Source organism: Gavia stellata, chromosome 22, assembly GCF_030936135.1.
Source record: "Gavia stellata isolate bGavSte3 chromosome 22, bGavSte3.hap2, whole genome shotgun sequence".
Taxonomy (NCBI): Eukaryota; Metazoa; Chordata; class Aves; order Gaviiformes; family Gaviidae; genus Gavia; species Gavia stellata.
Genome location: NC_082615.1, coordinates 13,126,969 through 13,148,007, shown reverse-complemented (window position 1 = coordinate 13,148,007; position 21,039 = coordinate 13,126,969). Strand labels below are relative to the sequence as shown.

General features: G+C 69.4%; 4 protein-coding genes across 4 annotated transcripts; 1 reads left to right on the top strand and 3 right to left on the bottom strand.

Annotated features, from left to right (window-relative positions):
• Window positions 1-93: 93 nt before the first annotated feature.
• On the bottom strand, window positions 94-595 carry PDE6G (phosphodiesterase 6G). The gene is made up of 3 exons (XM_059828266.1): window positions 450-595; window positions 294-334; window positions 94-170 (listed from the first exon to the last, which is right to left on the bottom strand). Exons 1-3 carry the CDS (start codon window positions 593-595, stop codon window positions 94-96), a joined length of 264 nt encoding a protein of 87 aa, XP_059684249.1.
• A 4,148-nt stretch (window positions 596-4,743) lies between these two features.
• Window positions 4,744-6,843, top strand: CCDC137 (coiled-coil domain containing 137). Its single transcript, XM_059828401.1, has 6 exons — window positions 4,744-4,868; window positions 5,248-5,375; window positions 5,572-5,782; window positions 6,123-6,205; window positions 6,336-6,415; window positions 6,628-6,843. The coding sequence occupies exons 1-6, from the start codon at window positions 4,744-4,746 to the stop codon at window positions 6,841-6,843; spliced, it is 843 nt and encodes a 280-aa protein (XP_059684384.1).
• A 3,016-nt stretch (window positions 6,844-9,859) lies between these two features.
• On the bottom strand, window positions 9,860-13,935 carry GPRC5C (G protein-coupled receptor class C group 5 member C). The gene is given in 6 exon segments (XM_059828252.1): window positions 9,860-9,892; window positions 10,094-10,240; window positions 10,478-10,572; window positions 11,201-12,260; window positions 13,811-13,887; window positions 13,890-13,935. Coding segments are annotated over 6 exon segments (1,458 nt in total).
• A 3,997-nt stretch (window positions 13,936-17,932) lies between these two features.
• Window positions 17,933-19,423, bottom strand: GPR142 (G protein-coupled receptor 142). Its single transcript, XM_059828217.1, has 2 exons — window positions 19,288-19,423; window positions 17,933-18,801 (listed from the first exon to the last, which is right to left on the bottom strand). The coding sequence occupies exons 1-2, from the start codon at window positions 19,421-19,423 to the stop codon at window positions 17,933-17,935; spliced, it is 1,005 nt and encodes a 334-aa protein (XP_059684200.1).
• Between the last annotated feature and the right edge of the window lie 1,616 nt (window positions 19,424-21,039).

The window sequence follows — 21,039 nt, the reverse complement described above, 5'->3', positions numbered from 1 at the left end:
ATGAGCATTTCTCCAGGCTGAGCCCCGCCGTGCGGACGGGGCAGCTTCTACCTACGCAACACTACGGGGTGGGTGACGGTGGCCGCAGCCTGCCTAGATGATGCCATACTGAGCCAGCTCGTGCAGCTCCAGGTGGCTGAAGGCTTCCCAGGGACAGATGACGGTGATGTCTGGGGAGAGGAGAAAGGCTGCGTCAGCACAACCCCCCCCCCCCCCCCGCCCTGCTGCGGGCAGCTGTGCCTGCAGTGAGCCCCACTCCCCCCCGCTGCCAAGGGGGGACGGGACCCCCGTACCTGTTCCCAGCCCCTCCATTCCTGGGATGTCGTCGCCGAACCTGCAAGGAGAGAGGACATCTGCCCTGACCCCCCCCGGCCAGCCCCCACCCACCGCAGGCTGGCACGTAGGGCCATGTCCCCTCCGACCCTGCACCGCGGCCCTGCCTCACTCACCCCTGCACCCCCTTTTTGGGGGGCTTGCTTTTGAACTGCCTTGTCTGCCTCTGCTTGAATTTGGGTGGTCCCTTCCGGGGGGTGGCGGGTCCCCCGGTCACCCTCGTGGCTGATTTGATCTCTGGCTTGGGGAGCTCCAGGCTCATGGCTGTGCCGGGGCTGGCAGCCTGCTCTGGCTCACGGTTGTCCCTGCGGGTCCGGTGCTGGCACGGGATGGCTCCTCACACCTGGTGGAGGAGAGACACGGGGGATCACCGGCTTCTCCTACCCCCCATGGGCACCCTGCGCCCCTGCTCCCACCCTGTCCTGCCCCAGGGCCCCTCGGCTGTCGCTGATCGGCTTTCCAGGCTGCCTCGGAGGAGAGCCCCCTGCCCGCAACCTTGACTTAGCCCAGCTCAGAGCCTGCTAATCCCCTTACCCTGAAGGCAGGGAAGGGCGTCCCCGGGGGCAGCAGAGCCGCTGCCTCCCCTTGGGGCTGTTCCTCCAGCCCTTGCTCCCCACCCCAGTGTGGCTGTGACACCCACAAAGCCCTTCGCCGGCACTGCCGGGAGCCCCCACCATGGCTCACCCCAGGGTCTGTGCCGAGCCGCGTGTGCCGCGGTGGGTTGGCATTGGCATGGGAGCGAGGCGTCCCTCAGGGCTTGTTTGCAGTGGGATGGGTTTCAGGGATGGTGGGCGCCCCGGGCTGTGGACCCCTCGGGACCCGTGCTGGGGTGCGGGCAGCTGTGGTGGCAGGGGAGGGCAGCAGCCAGGGCGGACATCGCAGGGCAGCACAGGGGCTCTGTCCCACCGCGGTCGTGCCTCCTCCAGGCACAGCAGCCATGCCATGGGCCGGGTGCAGGAGTTTGTGGCACAAGAGATGGCTCTGGCATTGGTGCCAGGGGGTTTGGCCCCGCTGTGGAGCCCAGCGCCTGAGCACGGACCCTGGGCAAGAAGGACGTGGCCCGGAGAGATGCCAGAGACCCGCTCCCAGTTGCAGGAGGCAACAGCAGGCTCCTGCCTGGAGCAAAGCAACGCCCTGCCCCGGGAGCCCCGGTGCCACCGAGACTGGATCCCAAACCACCCATAGAGCAGAGCCCCCGACTTACGCAGCCGCCGCGGTCCCCGAGGCCAGCGCTGCTCCGTGGGAGACTCTCCGTCCCGCTCCTGCCAGTGCACGTCCTATAGATGCTCTGGGTGGCTTTTAGGGGAGGGCAGATTTATCCTGCCCTGGGGTAATAGGATTATTTATGTCCCTTCTTTTCAAAGGGGTAATCTGATGTCATTCCCCCCCCTTCCACCCTGGTGGGGCGGGGGGGGGGTGGATGGGGAGGGGGTGTCCAGATTAGTGCCGCTGGGACTGATGGTGTCAGGACGGGCAGCAAACCACCCGTGGGGGATCCTGCCTCCTCTCCCTAAACCACCGAGGTGTCTCTCTCCCAGGGGACCCCCACTCCCCGAGAGAACACCCCTGTGCCCCTCAATCCCAGGGGCAGGGATGGGCCCCCCAGCCTGCCTGGGACCATGGTCCTGCAAGCTGGGAACCAAACACCCTTTGTGGGTTGACCCCAAAAGGGCAAGGCAGTAATGCAGGCAGCCGCAGGCAGGCTGTGCTGGGAAATACCGGCAGCAGAGCCTGCGTGACTGAAACCACCGGGACGTGCCAGGCTTTCAGCCCGTGCTTGGTGCCGAGCACGATCTGGCCCCCAGCGTGAGGGCTGCCCGGTACTGCTGCCAGGGCTCCTGCCTGCAGACGCTGCCAGATTCCACCCTGGCTCCGGTGGAGGTCCTGGCACAAGGGCTGCCCTCCGAGCCTTGTCCCTGCTGGTGCCACCGCGGATGCCGGCACCCAGGGGACAGCCCGAGCCCTGCCTGGGCATTGCAGGCCAAAATCTGGGAGAAGAAGGGCTGGGCAGCCCCTGCCAGCCCTGCCCAGCAGCCCCACTGCCCGTGGGACGGTATCGCTCTAAAGCTTCCCTTAATCCCAACACTAAAGCAATTACAAAAAGGAATAATCTCAGTACACTTTAATTGAACTTCAGCCCCTGCCACTAATTGCAATTAGTTGAACTCCAACAAATAGGATTACAGGAATCCGGGAGCGTTTTCGACGAAGCCGGCAGAACCAGCTACTTCTCTGGTAAAGAGCAGGGCCCTGGTGTTAATTGCTGCTTCCAGCCTGGGTTTCATTAGCGAGTGCTGCTCAAGGGCTTCGTGGCTCCTCGAGGAGCTCGTCCCAGGACGGGGGCTCTGCGGGGGTCTCGATGGCCAGGAGCCTGCGAGTCCCCCAGCCCAGCCGGGTGGGATGGAGGGGGCGATGTGCTGGGCCAAATTTATGGGATTTTAAGATGGAGGCAAAGGCAACTGAGGAAGAAAAGGCACTGTGAAGAACAGCCTGCCGGGCTGTGACCTCGGTGCCGGAGCTGGGGCCAGTGCCCTTGCCAGGAGGCTGCTGGGCCCCACGTGCTCGGGGACACACGCTTCCCGCACCTCCTCGGGGAAGGGGCCGGCAGCCCCTGGTGCCTCCCCTGCAAGCCCTTCACGTGGAGAAGCCCCTAAGAGGCTTATGGCACAGGTGGGGAGGGGGGTCTGGTGCAGCGGCGGGGTGTGGGGGGGTCCGGCACGGCACCCCAGCCCTCCCCAATCACCAGGTCATGGCCAAGCCGCTGAAGGCGCTTAAAATCCAAGCTGGGGAGTGCAAGGACGAGGCAAGAACAGCGGTGTGGGGAGGGCTCGGTGTGGGGGGGATGCACCAGCCTGTCCTTGGCAGGGATTTTCCATCCCCGGGGGAGTGCAGCATCCGTCTGCTGGGAAATCCGGGGCTCAGGACACACGTGAGCCGCTGCCTGTCCCCAAGGGCAGGTTTCCCCATAGACAAGAAGTGAGACATGACCTGGGCACCGCCTGTATTGAAACGCAGGTGGATCCCGTGCACAATGCCATGCAGGTCCCCAGGGGGGGCTCGGACCATCCCCAGCCCACTGTCCCCGGAGCTCAACACACAAATAATAAATAGTTTAAATAAGCTGAGTCCAGATCCCACCATCCAACCTGGAGCGGAGGCTCCTGGGGGGTGTCACCTGCCGGTTTTTGGGGGCCAGGGGAGGATCAGTCCTTCTCCATGCGCAGCTTGATCTCCATCTTGAGGATCATTTTAATGTTCTCGTCCTCCACGTGCTCCTCCACGGCCGCCAAGGCCCGCGCGCCGCCGTCCCGGTACTGCTCCAGCAGCTCCTCCACGTACCCAACCCAGACGCAGCTGGGACAGCCGGTCCCGCAGCAGTGCGTGGGGGGGGGGGGAATTGGGGGGGCGGCAGGAGGGAGCCCCCCCTCGCCCTGGGGGCTGCCCGTCCCACCGTCACTCCCTGGGGTGTCCGAGGGGCCGCCGGCCTTTGGCAGGGTGTCCGAAAGCTCCCGAAAGCTGGAGGTGTTGGCGGGGTGGGGGTGCGGGGCCCGGTCCCTGAGCACCCCCCCACAGCTGCCGGCGCCGTCCGGGGGCTCCTGAGGACCATGACCCCACGCTGACACTGGTGTGGGGGGAAACGTGGGGGCACGTGCCCACTGCACGCCCCCCCGGCCAGAGAACCCCCACCTGCCCCACAGCACCCTGCTCCCAGTGTACCCCCCCCCATCCACCACAACAGCTCACACAGCCCCAGCAGCACCCCCTGCCCCCCCATCCCCAGCTGCCCCCCATTCTCCCAGCTCCCCCATCTCATCCCCAGCACCCCTTTGTCCCCCACAGCTCCCCCCCATCCCCAGCACCCCCCATCCCTCCCCTCAGCACCCCCCCCCATCCCCAGCACCCCCCATCCCTCCCCTCAGCTCCCCCCCATCCCCAGCACCCCCCATCCCTCCCCTCAGTGCCCCCCCATCCCCAGCACCCCCCATCCCTCCCCTCAGCTCCCCCCCATCCCCAGCACCCCCCATCCCTCCCCTCAGCTCCCCCCCCATCCCCAGCACCCCTTGGCCACCCAGGTCCCCCACCCCATCCCCTCCTGCCCCCCCAGGTCCCCCTCCATCAGCCCCTTCTCCCGTGGGGCCCTCCCGGCCCCCCCCAATACAAACCCCCCCCGTCGCGCCCCCGCCAGGCCGCGCGCCCCCCGCAGCAACATCCGGTCGCAGCGTCCTGGCCACGGTCACGGCCCCGCCCGAGAGGCAGCTCTTCCGTCCAATGGCAGCCCAGCGCGGCCAGTTAATGAGGGTTTGGCGGCCGGGCGGAGCCAATAGGGAGCGGCGGGCGGGGCCAGGGCGGTGGGGCTCGGAGGGAAGCCGGAAGTGGCGGCGGGGCGGCCGCGTGAGGAGCGGCGGAGCCATGGGCCGGGGGCCGGGGCCGGGGCCGGGCCGGGGCCGGGGCCAGAGACCAGGACAGAGATCGGGACAGGGAGCGGGACAGGGAGCGGCACCGGGGCGGGGCCCGGCCGCCCCGCGCCCCGGCAGGTCAGTGCCCAGGGGATCCGGTCGGGATCGGGCCTGGCTGGCTCCCGGTTTGCGGCCTGGTCCCACGCGGGGTCTAGGGGTCCCCAAGGTCGGCTGGGCCCTGGCGGGGTCCCCGCTTCCGTAAGCTGGATCCCAGTGTCCCCCGCTGTGCAGATCCCGGTGTCCCACCGTGTCCGGGTCCGCTGGTGCCTCACTAGGTCCAGGAGCTCCGGTATCCTGCCCTGCCCGTGTCCCCGTGTCCCGTCGTGCCTGGGTCTCGGTGCCCAGGTCGCTGTGTCTCACTGTTCCCGTGTCCCACCATGCCAGAGCCCTGGTGTCTCGCCGTGCCCGGGTCCCGGTGCTTCAGGGCAGGCCTCACACCATGTTCATTCTGTCCCAGGAAGAAGAAGGTGGACAACATGAAGCCCAAGCATCCCGACGAGCAGGAGATCCCCTTCCGCCTGCAGGAGCTCATCAGGAGCCGTGAGGCCATGAAGCGCCCCGACACCGGGAAGAGGCAGGCGGCAGGTGGGGTGCAGAGCTGGCCCGAGCAGGGTTCCCCGGGGCCTGGCTGAGGAGCCTGCGGAGCCGTGGTGCAGCTGGAGGCGGCCGGATCCTGCAGTGGGGCATCCTGCTCCCCCCTGTGATGTCCCATCCCTGCCCTGCCAGGGGGAGGGAACTCCTAGATTGTCACTGCTGCAGTAATGTCACCCGTCTCTCCTAGAGAAGAAGCAGCAGCCCAAGTCAAACGGCCGCGAGGCCCAGGGAGACATCCCTGTGCCCAAGTTCAGGAGGGGGAAGGGGGAGTCAGAGCGCTCCTACATCTGCCGCATGGAGCAGGAGGTGCAGCGCGTCCTGTTCCTCACCAAGAACCAGCTGCAGCGGGAGCCTGAGAAGGAGGCGATGGCACCAGAGAAGTCCAAGAGAAAGAAAGAGTGAGAGCAAAGCCACCATGGCTGCCGGGGCTGGACTGGGTCAGCTCAGGCCTGTGCCCCAGCCCGGTTCTGGGTGCGTGGCGGGTGCTTCGCCGGTGCTTTAGCGCAGGTCCGGCATCCGGCAGCGACTTGGGGTGGGGGTGGAGCACTGTGGGCCTCATTTCCATTGGGCCAAATCTCTGGGACTGGAGCCACAGACCTGCTTCACCCTCCTGCTACTGGGCTGGAGCTGGGGGGAGGGCTGTGGGGCCCCAGGTTTTGGGGGGGATCCTGTGGGGTAGGAACTCACTTACTTGCTCCCTGTATGGTCACAAGCCCTGGCCGTAACGCAGCTCTTCAGGTTTCAGAATAAGAAGCTGGAAAAAGCTCGGAAGAAGAAGGAGGAGAAGAAGGAGGCCATGCTGGAGAAGAGCCTGTTCCAAGGTGGGTCTGGTGCAGTGGGGTGGCTGGAGTGACCCCCTACCCCAGCAGCGCGCGGAGAGGTGGGGCTGAGCTGGAGCAGCGTGTTCCGGGGAGCTCCTGCCTGACACCGGTGCCTGCTTCTCTCTCTTAGACATGGTGGCGTTCGGTGAAGTGGTTACGCAGCCGCCCACCATCACCTCGCGGCCCAGGGGCCGGGGCCCCGCAGAGCAGGTGAGCTGCGGGGGGCGATGTCTCCCGCCCCTCGTTCGTGTTCTTGGGTACCTTCAGGTCTGAGCTTGACCGGGATCGTCTCACCTCCCTTGGGCTGGAAATCAGGCCTAGAGGGCAGCGGTGGCCTCGGCCTCCTGGTGACAGTTCCTTGGAGCCTGGTCCTGGCTTTTTCATCCTTCACGTTCCGTGACCTGTCCCATCTCTGCGCGCAGGCTGGACGGAAGCGGCTCCTCCTGACTTCTCGCCTGGGCCAGAGCCAGGCGTCCCCAGTGTCCTCGGCAGCACCGGTGTCGATGGCTCGCCGGCGCATCGTGGAGGAGGAGAGAGCACGCGTCATCCAGGCCTACCGGGACATCCGGAGGCGCAAACAGCAGCAGCGAGAGGTGGCGTGGGGCAGCGCCCAGGCCGGCCGCAGGGTCCCCCGCTGAGCCCAGCCTGGAGGAGCTGGGCCTCCCTGATCCTGGCGAGGGTGTGCAGGCAGCCTGCAGGCAATACGGGACCCCAGGACTCCAGGGGGACAGTTGCCCTGACCCTGCTCTTCTGTTGCCATTGCTGAGCCCTGGGGCTCCCCACAGCCCCGCACCTCAGCTCGGGGCACCCCGTGGGCTCGGCGCTGGAGCTGGGAGCCCTGCAGTGCCATGGACCTGCTTGTAGTAAAAGTGCCGTTGAGTTCTGATGGTGTGAGCGCGTCTGTGCCTCCCCGACCTGCCCGGCTTCCTTCCTGCGTGGCGGCCGGGAATGGACACTGCTGTGCTGGTGTGTGCGCGGCTGTGCCGGGTAGTGTGCCGGCAGGCATGCCGGCAGATGGCAGTCCTGGTCCGCAGCGGGCATGTCACTGGCCCTGGCAGGACCCTCGTTGCTCAGCCTTGCGGGAGACCCCAGTGTCTGGCCGTGACCCCTCTGGCTACCACCCCAGCTCCCGGTTGGCGGAGAGGGAGCTGAGCCCCAGGGACGTGGAGCGTCCCGCAGCCCCCCAGGACTCACCAGCATGGTGTCACTTTCCTCCATCGTCACCGCTTAGGGACATTGCGTGAGCCCTTAGTCCACAGCCACGCTCACCCCTGCCCTCGGTGTCACCACCCAACCTGGCACTGCCCACATCCCTGCCTGTCCCTGGCAGACACCCCAGTCATGGTGACTGCGGTGCCCTCCCTGCTGCCAGGGATGCTGCCACAGCCCCGTCACTGTACCCACACCAAGCCTGTGCCATCCGGCACAGCCGTGAAGCCCCACACAGACCTGGCACACACCCCATCAGGGCTGACAGCCCCCCACGTCCCAGCCCTTGGGAGGGGTCCAGGGCGCTGCTCCCGGCACAGCACAGCCCATGTCTGCCCGTGGGGCCGGCACAGCGGCTTCACCTGTGCGCGACAAAGGCAGCGCTGTTCGGCGGCCCTGTGCCGTGGCCCCTGCACAAAGCGTTGCCTGTTGGAGTGGGGCCGGCCCCGGCTCTGCGGCCGGCGCTGACGGCAGCCGGTGGGATCCCGGGCTTCCGGAGGGGCTGGGGCCGGACATGGGGAGCAGAGCCACCGGCAGCTCTGGTGTCCCTTGCCAGAGCTGAGTGGGGACAGTCTTTGCTTCTCATTTTTGGGGTGACTGTGCTGTCCCTGGGGCTGTCACCTCCTTCATTGCACCCTGGGAAGGCAGGGCTCTGCAGTACTGTGCCTGGGGACCGTGGTGGCCCATTCGTGGTTGGGGGGCAGCCGCTGCCCACACCAGCCCAGCTCAGCCTGACCCAGGGACAGCTTGCAGGTGGATGTTCCTGGGGGGTGGGCACATGCTGGGGCTCCGCCGTGCCATGCCGTGCCGTGTGGTGCCAGCGGCCAGGAGGAGGGTGTGCTGTGGTGGCAGCAGCCCTGGGGACCTCGAGTGCCTGGTGCTGCCTGGAGACGTCCCTGCTGCTGGCTGGCACCAGGTAAACATGGGTGACGCAGTGCAGCCCCGGGGGGCACGGCCAGATCCTGCTGCAAACAACTGGCTCCCTTCGGGGCTACGCCTGCAATGCCATGTCCCCACAGCCGGGAGCGTGGGCACGTGCCGGCTGGCAAGGGCACGGCCGGGACATCATGCGTGCCAAACTCTTGCTTGTGCATCCCTCGTGCAGGCACCACGGCCGTGCACAGTGCTCGTGCCTGCAGCCATGGGCAGCCCCACCGCCGCCGGCCTGGCTCCGGCTCAAGGAGACCAGGTCACCCGCCTGCCCCCACGGAGCCATTTCAGCCCCTGAATAATTCACAGCACTGCTGGCTGTGGCCACAGGCTTCCTGCCCGGCAGGAGAAATCGCTGCGGAGGGGAAAGGCAATCGGAGGAGGAGAAACCGCCCCCGACCTTGGCACGTCCTCTGTGCCGTGCCATTTCCCGCCAGGCAGCCCATCTGCCTGCGGGCTGCCGGTCCCGCGCTGCCTGCCCTGCCGAGGGTGCCAGCTCCCGGCCCAGCAGCCCCATCTGTGTGCCTGGCCCCGGCACATGCTGCCACGGTGGGGGACAGGGAGCAGGGAGTGGGCCTGGGGGATGCTGAGGGCCCTGCCCTGAGCCCCCCTTGCTCCCCGCTGCCCCCCAGGAGCGGGATGTGGGTCTGAGCCTGTGGCTGGGGATGGGGGAGCAGCCGGCGGCACGGCTGGGTACCCTCTCCCCATCACGGGGCCGCCTGCTACAGCACCGCGTAGGAAAAACCACCTTTATTGGGTCTGACCTGAAAAAAAGGGGAAAGAGGAAGAACAACAGAGAAAGCCACGAGGAGGGCGAGGGGCGCAGCTCCCTCCCTGCTCCCCGGGAGGGGTCCCCGAGTCCCAAGGGGGAAGGCACCAAGAAGGTGGCTGGAGCCACGGGGGGTGAGGTCCCCAGCCCCAGCAAGGCACTGATCCCCCAGACCCCAAGCAGCCCCCCCTTCCCTGGCAATACGGAAACTGAGGCACAGTGGGAGCCAGGGCTGGGGAGAGCTTTGCGTCACCTTGTGCCCTGCGGCGGGATGGTACCGGCTCAGCTCCGTGCCTGTGATGTCCCTGGGGCTGGCGAGGGTCAGCATGGAACTGGGGGCTCAGCGCCGGGGGGAGCCCCGGGCAGGAGTCCCACCGGCTCCCCGGCTTCTCAGCAGCAGATGGTCTCTGGCCCGGAAGGGATGCAGTGTCCGTGTGTCACGATGGCAGCGAGGGGATGACTCGGGGTGGTCCCATGGGAGCTGGTCCTTGCAGCAGGGCTGGCAGCAGGGACGCGGGGGTCCAGGTAGAGCTGGCAGCTTGTGGGTGCCGCGGCCAGGCGGGACAGGCAGGCAGGAGCGCTGGCTCCGGGACCACATCCAGGCATCCCCTGCACAGGAACCGGCTCCGGCTGCCGGACGGGGTGGGATGTACACAGCGGGGCGGGATGAGGCTTGGAGAGACCTCAGGAGCGGGATGGTGGGGCCGCGGCTGTGCCGGCACCGCGGGGTCCATGCCATGGGGGCTTCACCACCGGTTCCTGCTGTATGGGGACTGCACCTGCGGGCAGAGCGGTGTGGTGCTGGGGTGGTGTGGCAGCAGCAGGGCTGTGGCACAGGCTGGCAGCCAGAGTGCCGGACAGAGCCATCCCTGTCCCTGCCCTCCCACGGGAGATGCTGCGGTAGTGACAGACTTTGCCCCCAGCCGCGGGCTGGACCTCGGTGCCCGCTCCCCCGACCGCCGTGTTGCACATTAACCCACCTGGCAGCTCCTGCCATCCTGCTGGGCGCCGGCGTGCCGGGCCTGCACCGCAAAGGCGTCCTCGGCTCGTAGCGTGGAGCTGGCGCTGCCGGCCACCGGGCTGGCGGTGGAGGCGCGGGGCAGGATCACGTCGTAGGGGCCTTCGGTCTGCGGGGCAGAGGAGGGGGGGCTGCAGAGGCACCGGGAGCACCCCCAGCCCCGCGGGGTCCCGGGGCAGGAAGGCGAGGGGTGACTCCCCCAGGCACCCTGTTACAGCAGTCCTTGGGACGTGGGGGCCCGGGGAGCCCCCACACCCTGCTCCCCATCCCGGCCGCTCCGGTTGAAAGCCCGTCCATCAGGCCGAGAGCCCGGCTGGCCAGTGGTGCCGCGCGGCGTCGCACTTACCGGCCCCTTGTGCATCAGAGCCATCTCGGTGGGCTGGTAGACGCTGGTCAGCAGCTGCCCGTTGTAGCCACTGTACGGGGACACCGGCTTCTTGGCTGCAAAGAGACGGGGACGGTGAAGGGGGCGGCTTGCACGGCCACCCCCACCCCACCGGGGAGCCGGTCCTCCTTAGCAGGTTTAATGAGCTGACTCAGCAGCCGGCTTACTCCGCGCCTTTCCCGGGGGACGGGAGGGATGTCCCTGGGGTTTGCATCACCGTGCTCCCGGCACAGCCCCTGCCTGGCCGGGGTTTGTTATTGTAGGGTCTCTCGGGAGGCAGGGTGACGCGGGTGCTGCTCGGGAGCGCCCACCCTGCCCCGTGGGCTGCAGACACCTTTGCTGGGGCAGGGCTGGTGCTCGCCTGCTGGTCCCCATTGGGGCAGCCAACACCTTCCCATGTTATTGTAGGGTCTCGCGAGCAGAGCCGCTTCCCCGGGGCGGAGGGCTGGGAGCCGCGGGCACCCCGTGCCGGGGAGGGAGCACCCCAGCAGCTGCTGAGCTCAACCCAAACTGGTAGACCCAGCCCAGCGAGTTTTCGGGAGCCACAACAACGGCAGGCGTCGATCCCAGGCGGGTCGCGGCCAGACGTCTCGCCGCCTGCCCACCGCTGCCAGCCCCGGTGCCGGTGCCCGCCGCCAGCCCCGTCGTGGGGCAAGAGGGTCCCCGGTGAGCCGCGGCGCCTACCGAAGGAGGGCTCATCCATGGAGAAGGCTTTGTTCTCCACAAACATGCTCTGCGACTTCTGCTCCTTGAGGATGGTCTCGTAGCCCACCCCGCGCGTGGGGTAGACGTCGTCCTCGAAGGCCTGCTCAGGGCCCCGCCGCGTCACGTGCGTCACCTCGGGGATGACGTAGAGGAGGAGGAAGGTGCAGGCGTTGGAGACCAGCGCGATGGCCAGCGTGGGGTCGTCCCAGCCAGGCTTCTCGCCCGCGCGCTGGTTCCCGTAGAGGTACATAGCCGTCCACGCCACCCAGATTGCCATGGAGAGGCCAGTAGTGGCCAGGATGAAGGCGCCGTGCTTGCGCCAGCGGCCGTAGCGGCCACAGAGGGCCGGCCAGGCAGTGCCGAAGGCGGCCACCAGCAGGAACATGACGTAGATGAGCGCCATGACGAAGTCAGCGTCCGCCAGCCGGCAAGGGTCCGGGGAGCTGCCCTCCTGCCGCGCTACCGTGATGATGAGCCACTCGGCGTTGATGATGACCTCCACCAAGGCGAGGAGCAGGGCCGCTGCCAGCGTCACCCAGCCCCGCGGGCCCCGGTTCCTCCGCGCCAAGAAGTTGAGGGCCACGGCATGCGCCAGCAGGCAGGAGAAGCAGATGCCGAAGAGGACGCCGAAGAGGAAGCGGCGGGAGGTGCAGGTGGAGAAATCCGGCCCCACGATGAAGTCAAACGTCAGGCAAAAGAGCCCGAAGGTGCCCAGAAGAAAGAAGACCTGCGTGGCCACCAGGCTCTTCTTCTGGGAGTCCTGCACGAAGGGCAGGCTGGCCACCAGGACGATGGTGAGCACGAAGCTGGTCACCACGCCGAGGCTGGCCACGGCCTCCAGCACGATGCCCCAGGCCGCCGAGAGGTCGCAGAGGTTGTAGTAGAGGGAGGAGAGGTCCTTGCCGCAGCCCGAGGGAGGGGTGGTCTGCCCGCCGGCCGTGGGGAGCAGGGACAGCAGCACGCAGGCGGCCGCTGGCGGCACCGCCGCAGCACCCATCCTGCACCGTGGTGCAGGCGCTGAGCGGCGCATCCAGGGACCCTGTGGGACAGAGGGGACATTAGGAAGCAGGGACTGGGGCCGCGGCTCAGCTCCTGGTGCTGCCTGTGCCGTCTCCAGGGCTCGGAGCATCTCTGCCCACAGCCCCTGGCTGGGCATCCCTCCTGCCGGGCCACAGCGAGCAATCGGGTCCCGGGGAGCCCTGTCTGTGCCAGCACAGCCGAGCCCACCCCAGCGTGGCCCAAAGCAGCCCCAGACGGGACCGGGCAGACACACGTCCCCCGTCGGCTCCTTGCCTGGAGGCCGGAGGCAGCCGGGGGGGCTCAGCCCTCTCCGCACCCCACACGCTCCCTCCTGATACTGGATTTCTCTGAGCACGGCCGGCTCTGGGGCTGCGCCGATCCCTTCCTCCAGTGCCGAGAGCAGGCAGCACCGTGCCCGCTGGCTTCCCCCGGGAACACCGAACGCAGGCCCGGGCCGGATGGCAGAGGTAACACCTGGGGACGGGGCTGTCCCCTCGGCTCGTCCCCCTGTGCCAGCGCGTTCCCCTTTCCACTTCTGCCCAATTCCCTCTTCTGGCTCCGGGCACCGACCCAGCGCAGGTCCCGTGTCCGGCGCTGCCGGCCGCTGGCACGCACGCAGCCGCAGCCTGGCACGCCACGCCACGGCACGGGCATGGGACGGCACGGGGGTCCCTGTCCCCACTCCTGCGGCCCCGGGGAGCTTGGGGTGGGCACGGGGAAGAGGAGGCAGCGAGGAAGCTGCAGCCCCGCTGCTGCGGGGTGGGGGGAAACCCGGCGGGAGACCTCCGGCAAGGTGACCCCGGGCTGGAGCGGGAGCGGTGCCCGGGGCCGGGACCCCCCCGCTCCCCCGAGGGGCACCCGGAGCACGGGCAGCCCCCGCCCCGCCCCCGGGGCTGCCGGTCCGGTATGGGGACAGGGACCCCCGGCCCCGGGCTGGGACCGAGCCCCCGCGGGTCCTACCGGCTCCACCGCGCCCGGCCCGGCCGGTCCCCCCCCGCCCCTCCCCGGCGGCTCCGGCCCGGTCCCCCGCCCCCCCGGCCCGGTTCCCACGCCCCTCCCGGCCAGGACGGGCCCGGTTCCCCGGCGCTGCCGACCGGTACCGGACCCCAAACTTGGCCAGAGCCGCCCCCAACTCTCCGCCCAGACGAGCCCGCGGGGGCGGACGGGTCCGCGTCCGGGTCCGGGTCCCGGGTCCCGACCCGTTCCCGTTACGGTTCCCTGTCCCCCCCGGCCCCGCTCACCGGCTCCAGCGCCCGGTGCCCGGCCGCTCCCCACGCTCCGCCGTGCCGCGCCGTGCCGTGCCGTGCCGCGCCGGCGGGCGAGCCCCGGTCCCGCGGCACCGTGCGCGCCTGCCCGGCCCGGCCCCTCCCCGAGGTGCGGCTCTGCCCGGGGAGCGCGCCCGGGGCCGGCCGGGACCTGCCCCGCCGCCGCGGGCGGGGGGACCGAGCCGGGCCGGGGTCCCGCACCGGGCGGGGGTACCTGCCCCGGGGGCACGGAGGGGGCTGGGGGGGGACGGTGCGGGAGCTGGGCCAGAGCCCGGGCTGGCGGGGGGTCAGCACGGGAGCCCACCTGGCCATCAGTGGAATGAGTCTGTGGGGTCTCAGCCCGGGGGAGCGGGGTCAGCCTGGCCCTGCTGAGCTTGGGGGGGCCTCAGGGGCCAGGGGATGGGGCGGGGGGCTGTGCCGGGGCAGCATCACCCACACGGGGCCTTGTGCTGATCTCCGCTCGCTGCTGGGCCGGCGGCACCCGGCTGGTGGGTGGGCTCCCGGGGGGGAGCCGGGCTCCGCGGGCCGCCCCGCCGTGTAAGGATACGCCAGCTCCCGCCGGGAAGCCCCGAGGTGCAGGCCCGGAGGGGCCTCCCGGAGGAATGTCAGCTGACGGCTAAAGCCGGAGCCCTTGGCAGGGCGGCAGGGCCCCAGAAAAGCCCTTCCCGCGAGGGGCCGGGGGCCCAGGGCAGCCCCGGCCCGGGGGCAGCGGATGGGGCTCGGTGGTCCCTGTCCCGGCGGGGGTGGCCGTGCACCCTGGAGCTGGGCATGGGCACCCTGCAGTCACCCCGTCCCTGGGGCTCAAGGACGGGGAAAAGCCCCAGGAGACTCGGGGTGCCCTGGGGGACCTGGGGCCCTGCCAGCCCCGGGGGAGGTTTCCAGGCAGGCGCTGCTATTTTGGGAGGGTGAAGCAAGAGGGTGAAGGATGCAGACAAAAGTTCAACGTGCCTCTGGCAGGTCCTCCCCCAGCCCGGCCCGGGCCGGGATGAAAACAATCCGAGGAGAAAGGGAGGCAGAGCCGGAGCTGGCAGCACCCGCAGCACGAGGACCGGCACCCGCCGGAGCCCGCGGGGAGGAGACGGCGTGTCTGGGCTGCGTGCTGCACCCGCTGCCACTGTCCCTCCGGCGCTGGGGCCACCCGCCCTCCTGCCCTTCTTCTTCCTAAAGAGCGTTTGGCTTCAGGATGGCGTTTGGGGGAGGATCGTCTCTCCCTGCCAGGGGCACGTGCACGCGCGTGTGCTCTCGCATGGGTGCTGGAGCAGGGCGGCACGGACAGAGGAGCTCTGCAGTGGCCTCTGGTGCCTCAGTTTCCCCAGGGAGTCGAGGTTCAGACTCGCAAGGCCTGGCAGTAGCCCTCGCTCTCCGGCAAAGGCTCAGCCTTGGATACCCAGTGCCGGGAGCGCAGGCCGGCTGCCCTGCCGCGCTGGCGCTGACCCGGGCCCGGGCTGCGGAGAGGCCGCACTGCATGCAGCTTCCTGCCGGCTACTTCCTTCCGCCGCGTGGGGCCGGCGGGTTTCCCGGCTGCTGACTCAGCACGAGCCCCCCCCGCGACCCCCACACCCACCGTGGGGCTGCTGGCAGGCGTCCGTCCCGCCGAGGCTGCCCCGCGGCCGCATGGCCTTTGCCCTCATGTACCCGCCATGGTGGGTGATTTCCTCCCCCCCTACCTGTGGGGACCCTCCCGGCTTTCCAGCCCTTGCTGCACACCCCTGGGGTTTTTGTAGGTCCTACAGAAACACCCCACAAGGGAGGCGGCTGCAGGGTAGGTTGAGTGTGATGCCACCATGTGTTGGCTGCCTTGCAGGGACCAACCGTAGGCTGCAAGGGAGCGGCTGCCCTTGGTCCCCTCCTGCAGCTGCGTGCCGGGGCGGTTGGTGCCTGGCACAGCCCTTTCGGCGAGGGCAGAGCCCGGTCCTGGTTCCCTGGTGCCCCGGAGACCACGGTCCCTGTGGTGGGACTGGGCAGAGCCGGTCCCTCCGGCAGAGCAGCTGTGGTGAGGGGCTGGGACATGGCTCGGCACGGCATTGGGACCTGGGCCAGTCTTCCCCGCCGGCTCACTCCGAAAACATCGGCATGCCGGGTGCATTTTTTCCAGGCTTACCTTTCCTGCGGAGCCGCAGGGCCGGGCGACTGGTGTGTCTGGCACAGCTGGTGCGGCTGGCACGGCTGGCGTGGCTGGCACGGTGGCACGGCCGACTGAGCCCCGGCTCTGCGGCGGCTCTTGCTCGGCCAGCCGCGGCGGCTCACCTCGGGAAGGCGAGAGCCGTACCTGGGGCCGGGGGGGCCCGCTCGCCCTCCCAGCTGCCTCCCCGCTGCCGCCACTGCTTAGGCCGGGGCTGGGGAGCTGTTTTCCACCCGAGCCGGTTCTGTCCAGACCGGAGCCCCTCGCCGCTGGCGGACGCGGTCAGCACATTTCCACCTCCCTCTCCAAGTAAATAAATGTCGGTCGGCGAGGGGGGGCCGGCAGCCGTCCCGGCCTGCCGCAAGCGGGGCGAGAGCTGCTGCCAAACGCTGCCCTTGCCGGCAGAGCCCCCCTGCCCCGTGGCCCCTCCAGCCCTGGCGAAGGGCCCCGGGGTGGGATCAGGCCCTGGGAGCCCCCAGGGACGGGTGCCCACCGGGCGGGAGGCGCTGGCCGGGTTAATATCTAATCTCTTCCCGGTTCTGCTCTCCTCACATGCCAGAATTAATGGAGCGAGCACCTCCCAGGTATCACCCGCGCCACCCGGTTGGGGTTTAACCCTATCACCGGGTGTACGGGCAGAGCCGGATCCTGCCCGGCGTAAGGCGGCACCGCCAGTGGGGTCTGCCCGTGCAGGGGACTGATCCGGCTGCGGGGCCCTGGGTGCATCACGGGCAGGCGGGTGCATGCCGGTGCTGGTGCGCCCCACGTCCCGGGGGGTCGGGGCTCATCCCACAAGCACTGGGGCAAATGCTGCGCCCCTTCGCACTCCGCTGCTGGGCACAGCTGGGGCTTGGTGGGGCGGGCGGGGGGGGGTGCCTGTGCCCTGTCTGGAGCACCCCAAATCCCTTGGGGCCAGCCAAGCCCCTGCCCCCCAGGGCAGCCCCCCTGGGCGCTGTCCTGCCCGGTCTCCGGGGAATTAGAGGGGAAAGGCTGGTCTGTTTGGGGGGGATTACGCTAAGGACCTTACGGGGGAATTAGGGTGGGGAGCGGGGTGGCCAGGGCTGGTGTGGGGGCCTGGGGGTGCTGGGGGTGCCAGGTCTCTGCCCCGGGCTGTGCCAGCTCCGCAGGGCGTCCCGTCCCTGCCCTCTGGTGGCAGCTGGGGACAGGCAGGCTGGCACCGCACGGCCGCTTGCCCAGTGTGGCACCAGCTTGGCACTGGTGTAACTGGGAGGGCGTCACTGGTGCTGGGTGCACTCGATGCAGGGGGGCATCGTGAGCCCCCTCCCTTGCAGCTGGTGGGGTGCACCCAGGGGCTGCAGCTTTGCAGGGCGGCTCTCCTGGGTGTCTCTGGGGGGATAATGGGTGGGGGCCGGCTCCTGCAGAGCCCGGAGCTGGGGTCCTACCGTGTGCCCCACAGCTGGGGACGCCGGACCCTGTGGACGCTCCCTCCCAGCACCCCGCCGGGCACCGGGGCAGGAGCACTGGGGTGGGCAGGGCTGAGAGCTTGGGGCTGGGCAGAGGGACCCCGTGCCCAGCGGTGCTGGTGCAGGGTGCCCCCCTCCCGGCCGCTTGCAGGGAGCCGGACCCAGGCAGAGTTCTGGTCTCAGCACGGCAGTTTATGGAGGGAGGACCGTCCCGCTGGCACCCAGCAGGCACCGCATCCTTGCCAGGGCCCACAGGAGCTCACCTGCGCCCGTCACTCCTCACCACGGGGCAGCCGTGCCCGCTGGGCTCCCCGGGACCTTCGGGGTGTCAGTTCAGCGTGGGCTGGAGCTGACACAGGGGAGCAGCTGAGAGCACGGCCACACTCCCCGGCCGTGGCCAGGCACGGAAGCCCCAAGATCCCCACGCCTGTGGGGCTGGAGAGGAGCCCAGCCAGGGGGGCACACGTGGAGCTGGCAGCAGCCCCTGCCACTGAGCTGGGGCACGTCCCTGCTGCCCCGTGGCTGAGCTCCCTGGGGGCGAATGCTGTGTGTGTCTCGAGGGGCTGAGCACGGGCAGGGCTGAGCTGCCCATCCCGGCACGGCGCAGGGAGTGGGCAGGGGTCTCCGGGGTGCAGTGGGTGCTGCCACCAGGCAGGGCAGCCCGCTGGTCCCGAAGGACCACAACCAGCCGGCTGGGCACAACCGCCTCCTCTTGCCACCACCACCAGCACCCACGTTAACCCCCAGCTCCGCAGAGGGCGGGGGTCCCGGGGGCAGCATCCCCGGGGCAGGGTCTTGCTGGGTCCCGGTGTGATCCATGGTGCTGGGTAAGCAGCGGGACCCCCGGCTGAGCACCAGCCTGGCTGGCGGCAGCCCCGGCTCAGAGGGCCGTGCCGGCCAGCAGCTCCAGCGGTTTCAGGGCTGGGGGCGGGAAGCGGCTGCTGTCGGGCCGGGGGCTGTGCCGGAGGTGGGCCCGGAGCACCTCGCCCACCGTGCGGCGGAAGGTCTGGCTGACAAAGCAGTAGAGGAAGAAGTTGAGGGTGGTGTTGAGCATGGCCACCATGTTGGCGACGTCCAAGGCCAGGTGCACGCGCCAGTCCCTCTTGACCGAGGCCACGTAGAGGTGGCAGATCATGACGATGGTCCGGGGAGCCCAGAGCACGGTGAAGACGGTGGTGACGGCCAGGAGGAGGGCCGTGGTCTTGCTCAGGCGGGGTCGGCCGCCCCCCGAGTGCCTCCTCTGCTTCAGCTTGCAGATGATGATGGAGTTGGTGGCCAGGAAGATGCTGCAGGGCAAGAAGTAGATGGTGACGCAGTGCACCCACTTGAGCACCGTGTCCAGGGCAGTGGGGGGGTCGGCGTCACGCCACACATCCAGCCACCAGTAGAAGGGGATGCCTGTGGCCAGAGCCACAGCGAAGACGGCTGCGATGATCTTGCGGGTGCGCTGGGGGTAGGAGACGGCACGGTACCGCAGCGGGTGGCAGAGGGCCACGTAGCGGTCCATGGTCAGCAGGACGGTGACCCAGATGGAGGCGTGGTTGGCGGTGAACTCCAGCACATTGACAGTGTGGATGAAGGCGCTGGGCACCGCCCTGGCCAGGATGGCTGTCTGCAGGATGAAGCCCACAAAGATGATGAAGACCTGGGTGAGGATGTCGGAGGTGGTCAGGGCCAGCAGGTACCAGTACGATGACTTCTTGGTCCTCGTGGCCAGGCGGGACAGGGCCACGGCGGTCAGAACGTTCACTGGAGGGAGAGCAGTGATGTGTGGTGGTGAGACCCCGGGGCTCACAGCCCACCCCCCCCCACAGCACCCAGGACCCCAGGGGTGCCCAGGCTCTCCCAGGGCTGCAGGGCGAGCGGCCCGAGGCCCCGGCTGGGGTGGGGAGCTATAAATATCACGGTGCGGTGGGGATTCGCTGAGCTGATTAATCTCTTCCGTGTGTCAGCCCAAGCAACGCAAATACCATCTGTCCCTGCTGCTGCGGCACCTGCCACGTGGGGCTGGGCACCGCAGCTGGGGCCAGCCCCGAGCCGTGGGGAGCAGGCTGGTTTCCCCCACCCCTGAGGATGCTCCTCCCCATCCCCAAAAGCCCCACGGCTGGGATGGGAGCTGAGGCTCTGCTGGCAGCCGAGGCCACAGGCTGGGCTGAGGGTGCACAGCTCGGATGAGGCAGGATGGGTGCTGCCTCTGGTGCTCCCGGGCAGCCCCCCGTGCCCCAGACCCCTCACCTGGCAGCCCCAGCCCCAGCAGGACGCTGTAATACACAATGGGGAAGATGCCGACCATGCAGGGTGACCGCTCCAGCTCCGGCCGTGCCGCCTCGCCGGCCCACACCATCGCCGTGCTGTTGGGCACCGGGACCATCGCCTTCCGCTACGGACCAGCTGCGAAGGGAGACAGGGAGCGTCAGGAGGGCCCCGGTGGCACCCGGGCAGGGGTTCAGGGCACAGTACAGGGGGCTCGGTGTGGGTTGGCTCCCATGGGTGCAGTTGCCCCAGGTCCGCCTGTGATGGCACGTTTTGGAGCTGCCCGCTGTCCACAGATGCCGCAGGACAAGGCACCCAGGATCCAACCCCCATGGGGACGCTGGGGTGACAGTCCCCATCCCCGCAGCGGAAGGTGGCCCCACTACCGGAGATGCTCCTTGTTTATCCCCCTGGCTCCGTTTACCGCCTTGAAGAAAAACGGATTAAAACACCATGTTCTTGGGCGGCTGCCGGGGGGGTGAGGCTCTGGCTCCCAGCCCGGGCTGGGTGCCACCCACCGGGACCCAGAGGTGCTGGAGGGGGGTCCCAGCAGTGCCATGGGGGGGTGGTGGCCTTCTCCAGGCTGCCAGCCGGGTCCTTTGCCAGATGCTCGGCTCAGCCCGTGCCCCGCGCCCCGCGCCCCGTGCCCGGATCGGGCCCACGCTGCGCCCCATTCATAAACCCGGGAGGCACCACCCCCCTCCCGAGTTTTGCGCTCCTATTGGCTAGAGGGGACCAGGCTTCACCCAATCAGAGAGGCGTCCTCCAGGAATAGGGAGGCCAAACCTGAGCGCTGCGTTCTGATTGCTCAGAATCACCCCCCCCCGCCCCCCAAAAATTAGCATCTCCCGAGGGGGACAGCGACACCCCCCCCCCCCCCGGGCCCTAGTGCTGGAGGAGGGTGCGGGGGGGGTCCTGAGCCCGGGGGGGTGCGGGGGGCATCCTCAGCCTGGGGGGGTGCGGGGTGCAGGGGGGGTCCTGAGCCCGGGGGGGGTGCGGGGTGCCGGGGGGGATCCTCAGCCTGGGGGGGGTGCGGGGTGCAGGGGGGGTCCTGAGCCCGGGGGGGGGTGCGGGGTGCCGGGGGGGATCCTCAGCCTGGGGGGGTGCGGGGTGCAGGGGGGGTCCTGAGCCCGGGGGGGGTGCGGGGTGCCGGGGGGGATCCTCAGCCTGGGGGGGGTGCGGGGTGCAGGGGGGGTCCTGAGCCCGGGGGGGGGTGCGGGGTGCCGGGGGGGATCCTCAGCCTGGGGGGATGCGGGGTGCAGGGGGGGTCCTGAGCCCGGCGGGGGGGGTACTGGGCAGCGCTCCGGTCCCAGTCCGACCCTGGCCCCACAGGGCCCCCGAACTGGCCCAGCCCCAGTCACGGCACAGCTCTGGGGCCGGGGGGGGGGGGCACATGTCCCCCCGCCGGTGCTCCCTTTGCGGGCCCCCAGCGATGGATCGGCCCCCACCAGCAGCGCCCGCGGTGGGGGGGCCCCGGGAGCCCGGGGGGGGCTTTGGCCTCCGCGCCCCGCCGGGATGGAAGCAGGGATCCCGAGCAGAGCCCCGGGCTGGGGGGGGGCACGGGGGACATGCGCAGGGGGATGCCAATTAACTGCAAATGAGATGTGGCTCATCAGCGGGGGCGAGTCCGGTCCCTTCATCTCCCCCGGGGAACTGGGGCACCGATCGCTGCAGCTGCGGCGGGGACGCGTTAACCCTTTCCCAGCCCTGAGCCCCTTTGCTCTGCGGGGGGGT